Source organism: Triticum dicoccoides, chromosome 5A (assembly GCF_002162155.2).
Source record: "Triticum dicoccoides isolate Atlit2015 ecotype Zavitan chromosome 5A, WEW_v2.0, whole genome shotgun sequence".
In the NCBI taxonomy this organism is placed as follows: Eukaryota; Viridiplantae; Streptophyta; class Magnoliopsida; order Poales; family Poaceae; genus Triticum; species Triticum dicoccoides.
In genome coordinates, this window is record NC_041388.1 from 325,538,857 (window position 1) to 325,546,889 (window position 8,033).

The window sequence follows — 8,033 nt, forward strand, 5'->3', positions numbered from 1 at the left end:
CAAAACAAGGGGATCGGAGAAGATTACCTTGAGGGAGGGTTTGAGTTCAAAATCCACGGACAAAATCTTCAAATTTGAAAGATTTGGGAGAGGATTTGAGAGGGGAGAAAGGGGAAGAAGGGGCAAATCTTGGGTCGGATGCTATGGGGGTAGGGGTGTGTGGGGTGGGGGAGTGGGGGAGGGGGCAGCCAACTAGTAACAGACAGTGCAGTGCCCGAGTGCTAGGCGCTGCACATTACATGTGTGGCGCCTAGCTCTGAGGCGCCGCACTGCTGGGTGCGGGCCCAGGGACTGCCACGGTGGACAGAGGTGCAACGCCCCAGAGCTAGGCGCTGCACCATAGGGTGTAGCGCCTGCGTGTTGGGCGCCATACAAAAAGGTCAGCCGCGTGAAATAGTTTCACGGACAGTTCATTCTGTGATTTGATTTCATCCTGACGTCAAAATTGTCAAATTTGCCCCTCTTGAGATTCTGTATGAGAGAGGGGCGATTAGGTTTTTGGGAAGCGTCTCCTACGCGGCTGCTCGCCACTGTTTGTCTACGTCCACTACATCGTCTAAATCTGTGTCGTCTTCGTCATCACATGCCCACTGAAGCCGAACGACTCACTATAGAGAAGACCGCTGAGGAGACCGCCACGGCGGCTTCGTCCTGGCCTACTGGAGGATATACCACGTTTATACCGCTCCTATTTTATTTCTGTGTTTGCTATACTAGCTACTTGTATAGATCTTTCTGTTGTGTGTCTAGTACATGCGTACATGATCAAATATCCGTATATGTTTAATACCGCCATTGCCATGCTCATGGTTTATTCCTAAATTAAATTAATCAAAAATTTACTAATATACTGAACAAAGATGATTGTTTTTATTGCCGGAAATTGGAATTGTTCACATAGAGAACACAACAATGCATATTGATCCAATTGTTGGCTAAGATCTGAACTCACGCTTCATCTCGTGATGTTCTCTAGCTCTCTAGAAACGCAGACTCAAACAAATATCAAATCACCGAAAGCACTTGTCGCAACTGAATTAGGATTTGATCTACATATGTTGATACAATGACATTCCTAGAGACCAATCCACAAAGTAAGCAATAAGCATGTTAGTTAAAAACACATATTCTGTTACTCCCTCCGGTCCTCAATAGTCTGCGTTTAACTTTTTTCGTTTTTTCCCTCATTACTCTGCGTATTAGGCATATGTGGTCAAACTTTCCATCTATGCCCCTGGCCTTCCGTTCCCATCGATTGATTAGCGACTCGCTTCGCGTATCTTCGTTTCTTCCCGAGGGAAAACGGCCAATGAAGAGGCCACAGTTATGACTGCCCTTGAAAATCACCCATGGAAAGCATCGCTTGTTGCGGGGTGAAAACGTCCACCTTGTTGCATCGCTAGCTCTCCTTGGTATCTGGTCTTTGAGTTATGCGCAAACAAAAGAGGACTGGAGGGAGTATTTTTTTGACAAATATAAGAGCCATTCTTCAAGCATCAATCCATGACACCAAGGAGTAAAAACATACACCATCTCACCTTGTACACTTGGAAGTACGTATAATGCAATCAATGACCTAATCTGAGCTTGCTTACCGCTCCCAAGCAAGCAAACACGATTGCAGAGAAACCTTCGGAGCCAGCCAAGGCAAAGCACCCAGAACCTTGTAGCTCCAAGGCGGAGGAGCTCCGTCGTGTCAGGCAAGTAGTGGCCACGGATCCAGACGAGATCCAGCAGCATCTCGACCACTCGATCCGGCAAACCGACGCCACAGCCGTCCGTCCCCACAGGACCGGGGACACGCGAGGCTGACTCACAGATCACGCAGGCCTTCGATCCAGCCGGGTCCCACGGCCACGTGGCGCGTAACAGCATAGCGTCCCAATCGGGCACCATGGCCCACATGTCAGAGCCCTGCACACGGCCGCTGCCTGCAGCTGCTGCCTCACTGCGCCCATCCCAAGACGCCATCTCGGCAGTACCTAAAAAAGAGTAAGAGAGACGCCATCTCGGTCGCGTCCAGAAGCCGAGAACGAGCCTTCACCGTGTATTTACCCCGCCGATGACATGTGGGGTCACCAACGAGAACCCTCACATGCCATGGAGACCAGCTCGTTCTTACCCGAACACGTTTTAATTAAACCGCGGGGTACACGCGACCGCACGTTGCCCAAGCGTCCCGTTCCGCCCGCTGCGAGCACCACTTCTCTCCCCCACGCACCGCACGCCCAGCGCCACTGACACCGCGGGCCCAGCCGGTTAGGCCCGACCAATAGGCGTTAAAAAATGGCCGCCCCGTGTGCCTTTAAAAACAAAAGGGCGTCGTCTCCTCCTCGCCACTTCCTACCTCCTCTCTCTCTCCCTTCGTCTTCCTCCTCCCGTCTCGCGTTCGCGTACACCACGAGATAACGTGTGAGGTTTCAGGGCAGAGCCGAGCTAGCAGCCATGATGGAGGCGGCCGCGGCGACGATGCTGGAGGCCGGAGTGGGGCGGTTCCGGGGGCCGAGCCTCGCGGCGCTGCTTGCGGAGATGTGGGCGCCGCTGGCCGTGGCGCTGGCGGCGCTCGCGACGCTGCCCAGCCTGCTCGGCAGGCTGCACGTGCTCATCCTCCGCCTCCGCTCCCGCGGGAAGGAGGTCATCTCCTCGCACATCTCCACCTACTACTCCTCCGGCGACGACGAGTCGGACTCCGACGGCGAGGGCGAGGACGAGGACGAGAGCTCCGATGAGGCGGCCACCAGCTCGTCCGGCGAGGAGGAGGAGGCCGTGAGGAGGATCGGGTACTTCGAGGGCGCCGCCGACGGCCTCGACGGCTGCTTCCCGTGGGGCGGCGCCGTCGTGCGGACGTGGCAGGACCTGCCGCGGCGGTTCTCCGCCGTCGGCTGCGGGGGAGGAGCCAGGTTCCCTTCCGGAGGGCGTGTCCAGGCGGTGAGGCTGTGGGGCGCCAGCACGGCGAGCGGGGAGGGAAGTGGCCAGGCGTGGTGGGACGCCGATGACAGCGGCCGTGGGGCGGCCGCAGAGGCGGCGCCGGTGGTCCTCGGGTGGCGGCGCGAGCACGCGATGCGGAGGCGGCAGCGGCCCCTCCGCATCCTGCCCTCGGAGCAGTAAAAAAAAAGGAAAGGAACGGAGAGTGGTAGGTGTGGCCGTGTGAATACGCTTGGCTTGGCGGAGATGCTGATTCCCGGGCGGCCCCACCTGTCGGTGGGCCGAATAAGCGGGTGATTGCTAGGGGTGGTTAGGGGTTACTATTCAAACTTTGCTTATCTGGAAAGCAAGATCGGCCCCTGCAGTGCAGTTGGGTCGATCTTCGTTTGTACCACTATTCTTTGAGACGGAAATGCTCGACTGCGCGTCGACCGCTCCTTCTGCCAAAATTTCCAATGTCGCGGAAAGTTATTACTGTTGCTCCTTTACGGTGGATTTATGTCCAAGTTAATAAAACCATGTTGTCCATTGACCGATCTCCTTTTACATTTCTCTTTCGTTGGCGATTTGGTTGTGTACAGTGAAAATGAATGCATACATTGTGGTTCGTCAAAACACTTGGTATTATGTGTTGATAGACGCTTGAGGTTACTTACCACGTTTACCACGCGGTCGTCGACCACCCACGTCGATCGGCTAAACAAAATTGTCACCCAAATCCTCTTCATAGGTCAAGCTTAGTTTCCTAGCAGTTTCTCCAGGGCCCAATGCCTCGCAGGCTGGAGCAAATCTAAGACTGCACGAGAACCCAAGTGGCTCCCAGCTCATCCGAGGATGCAAATTACGCGCTTAGGGCAGAGCAGGCAGTTTCGACAGTTCAACCTTGAATCGATTGGGTTCATTGACCACATTAAGCATCAAGACCCCAAATCAAGTCGATGTCGATCATTCCCGCCGCGTGAGAATTCCATTAAACCTTTTTTTATTCGCTTTATTGACCAGCTGTCAATGTTCATCCATCATGGGCACACAGGGCACGTCCACAAACAAAATCCCTGTCAGCAAACAACTTCGTCAAGTCCATTAAACTGGGCCTTCGATAGCATCCGTCGCTTTCCAATCAACTCTGTCCATCAAGCGACGGTGCGCGAGACGCACCGCTTCAGTTTTTATTTTGGCTTTTCGCAGAATAAGAAGATTTCGGCTCTTTTTTTTTTTTGAGTGGCCGGCTCCATTTTGCAGGGCGAGCAAGCACGCAGTCGCCGGCGCCATAAGCTGGGGGCAAGTTGTAGGAAGCCACTTGTTTATAGGGAGATGAAAACAAAAACGACAGTCACATCTCCATGGTTTTCGATGAACCTCGTGTGGTTTTTCTCGGTCGGAGAGGTAATCCCATGCAGTAGCGAATCTAGGATGAATTTGAAGCGCAGGCTCAACTTCAGTACACAGACTGAAACTGGGTTATGATGGGTTGAAACTGGGCTGAGATGGGCTGGGATAGGCTGGATTTTAATTTCGGAGGGCAGGCTTGAGCCCATCCAACTCTGCCCCTTGGATTCGCCGCTGATCCCATGCACGACTCCGCGCATCCTAAGGCTGGTTGTAATGGGGAGTATCATATGCTAGTATTATGCATATGATACTAGTGTATGATACTACCTCTCTAATGCATAGTATCATATATTAGTATCATGTAGTACTTCATTTATTGCCATGCATGACACAAAGTAGCATAGTATTTATTATGATACGGTATCATGATATGATACTTCATCCTCTCTTTCTTCATTTAATGCTATGACACCTCATCAAAATTGCCTAGTTGGCATGCATGATACTAGCTATAATACTACCATTACGATCAGCCTAATCTACCGAGGCCTGCCAGTGCCAGGTCATGGGGATACGCCGATGACGCATGTGTGGTCTGGCGGTTGCCTGACATAAATAAGAGTAGGGTGTTTTGGAGGCCGAGATTCATGGAGACCTTAATTTTGAAAAAATAAATTTCATATTTTCTTAGTTTCAAACAGTTCTGAAAAAACATACACGCATACAAGGATCTAATTTTTATGTGTGTAGAATGTCATGATGAAATACTTGAATTGCGAGCTGCATAAAAACACAAAATCATGGACTTTGAAGATGGGCAGTACATGTGCTGAAAAGCCACAATTTTTTGTGTAGCTCTTGTTTAAACGTATTTCATCATGAAAATGTGTACACATGCACACTATGTCTCTGGGTAGATGCACATGCACACCATACGTAAACCGAAAACCTCCGAGAGTTGAGTTTTTTTGCCTACCAGTTGTGATTTCTCTTGGTGGATAATTTCATGGGCGGGTGATATGCACTCCCGTGGGTGCATGGGTTTTAGTCATCGTATTTCTTAGTAGAAATATTTGGAAATTATGTTTCTTATTGTAAATTATACACCATATTCATACAAAAAACAATAACATGTACTCCTTCTCTACCTTTTTTGCCCTTTCTTCACACCACAAATTTCCTTAATACTTAATAAAATTGGGGTCTTGCAATGAAACCCCATTTTGTTCTAGCATGACTCTTGGCTAGGTGCCAAGGTCAACCTCTCATTCAACAATAACCAGAGTTGCATTCCTTTGCAATCAATGATAAGGTCTCTTTTGATGCCATGAAGAGCTCTAAAGGTCTTGCTCACCAACTCCATAGGCTTATGTCTATCCAATCGTATACTGAGTTTAATGAAATTTGAATAGACTTAGAACAAAGAATCATTTCTAAAATCCATGACAAATGGTCCTATCAATGATAATCAAGGCTACACATGCAAGCAAATGTACAAATGCATGATAGGCAAAAAGGAAGCACGCATCATTTTCAAATGTCTAAGGAAGCGATCAAGTAGACAGAGTCACAAAAAAATTCTCACGGCTTCTTCTTCATGACGTAGTCAATAAAAGAAATCTTTTAAAAAATAAATCCGTGTATTTAGAGTGTTATAATTATGTTTTCTGCAATGAAAATGCTAAGGAAACAATATTGTCACATCTTTTCTTGGACTGCATCTTTGCTCAAAATTGTTGGTTATCCATTCTACCTAACAAGCAGAGGGGAATTTTTACATATGATGAAATAACCATAGCCAATCAAAGTCGCCCTAAAAAATTGATAGGGGTATCATCATCCTGGAATGTTTGAATATTCAGGAAAAAAAGGTTTATCTTTTTTTGAAAAAAAATGAAGTTCCAGCAACCAGTATATGGAAATTTCTTTTCAGGCATGACCATAATCTCCTAGGTCATAGAATCAACAGCAAAAATGATGAATGCTTACAAATGTGGGCTGACACCATCTTTGATATTGGTGTCCTAGTTCTACTTCTCACCCATTGATCGTTTTTTTCACGGAGTCCCTCTCACCTGTTAGAGATATGACAGACAATAGAAAACGAAGAGAATAGATCAACACTGAGGGACACAAGATTTTAACGTGAAAAACCCTGCAATGTGAAGGGGAATAATCCACGGCCCCGGCCAGCAAAGCTTTACTATATCGGAAGAGGTTACAAACGCCGAAGATTTACAGTTGATCAACTTATCCCGTGTGACGGCTTACAAAGGATATCAATACCGCCGGCTTCCGTGGCACAGGAATTTTTACTTAATATAGAAAAATACCATAGAACAATTTGTTCTATGGTTCTTAGCCTAAAACCCCCTTATAAAACTAGTGTACATGCCCTAACACGCTTAAGAAACATCTGTTTTCCGGGTTTAATCTTTCAATCCATTATTAGCTTCTTTTTTTGCGGGGTAAAGGGAGATTCAATTCATCCATCTATTATTAGCTTCATTGACCAAAAAGCAAGAGATTATTCTAGCCGCATTATAATTACCTTTTTCGCTTTATTGACCCGCTATCAAACGAGCACTGCATGCACAAACAAAGTCCTCGTCAGCGAACAACTCTGCCAAGTCGAGTAATCTGGCCTTTCCCTTTCTGAAAGCATTCGCCTTCTCGCAAGACTCCGGCCGTAATGCGTCGTTGTTCAGAACATGGTGCACGAGTCAAAAACTGCTTGAAAATTGAAATGCAATTTTATCTTTATCTTTATCTTCTCGAAATAGACACCGCTCGAATTTTCCGTGGTTAGCAAAGCACACCGTCTGATGTGCCATACATCGGATCGGGGACGAAAACACTGCGGGAAGAATACAAAATACGACAGTCACATCTCAACTATTTACAGTGAACGTGGCCGAAAACACTTGTGTGGCTTTGTCAAATGGAGAGGTAATATCATGCACGGCTCCAGATCTCCAAAAGCATCCTAATCTACTTAGGGCTGCCAGGTCATGCGAATACGAGAAAGCTTGAGAGCATATCATGTCCAGGTGAAAACAGAGTAAAACATTTGTACCTCTATAATGAGGCGAAAGTGTTTGTCATCTTTTTTATCTCCTGCCCGCTTGCCATCCTGATTTGGCATTTTTCATTTTTAAGAAAGGAGGATGACCCTCGGCCTCTGCATCAATCGATGCATGCAGCCATATTATTAAATAAAAACGCAACAAAGTCTTGAGGTCCAAAAAAGCTCATAAACCGAGCAGAAGTTGAAAGAAAATAAATCTGAAAAACGCCGCATTCAATTCATATGACTTTTAACTTACCTTGCGTACTAGTATAGCTAATTTGTTTGAATACTGATGGGGCAGGTTTAATCTTAAAGTTAACCAACATATCTGGTTGAGAGTTTGTGCTTTGCTTTGGGCCTTATGAAATTATTAGAATGATTGTGTTTTTAACAGAGTTAAAATACAAAATTTTTTGCAGGTCATTTTCAGGGCTAAAGCATGATTTTATTACGTGGTCCTTCATCATATGAACATACAAGGGCTTATGGATACTGGGCGCAACCGGTTGAAGACGGACTTATATATTTTCATGGCCCAGCATAAAAAATTGCATATTATTGGGTTTTTCATTTTTTGAGATCGATTGCATATTATTGTTGAGAAACAAAATGCACAGGATGGATTGTGTGGAGCCGAAAGCGCACAGCTGGACCCCATGGCGTAGCGGCAACAACTGGCGAAGCACATCATCCAGCGTGCTGACGC

The 8,033-nt window shown here is 47.1% G+C and overlaps 1 protein-coding gene across 1 annotated transcript; it reads left to right on the plus strand.

Annotated features, from left to right (window-relative positions):
- The first annotated feature begins 2,329 nt into the window (after nucleotides 1-2,329).
- Nucleotides 2,330-3,463, plus strand: LOC119301271. Its single transcript, XM_037578218.1, has one exon. It carries the CDS (start codon nucleotides 2,446-2,448, stop codon nucleotides 3,106-3,108), a length of 663 nt encoding a protein of 220 aa, XP_037434115.1. The 5' UTR covers nucleotides 2,330-2,445; the 3' UTR covers nucleotides 3,109-3,463.
- The last annotated feature ends 4,570 nt before the right edge of the window (nucleotides 3,464-8,033 follow it).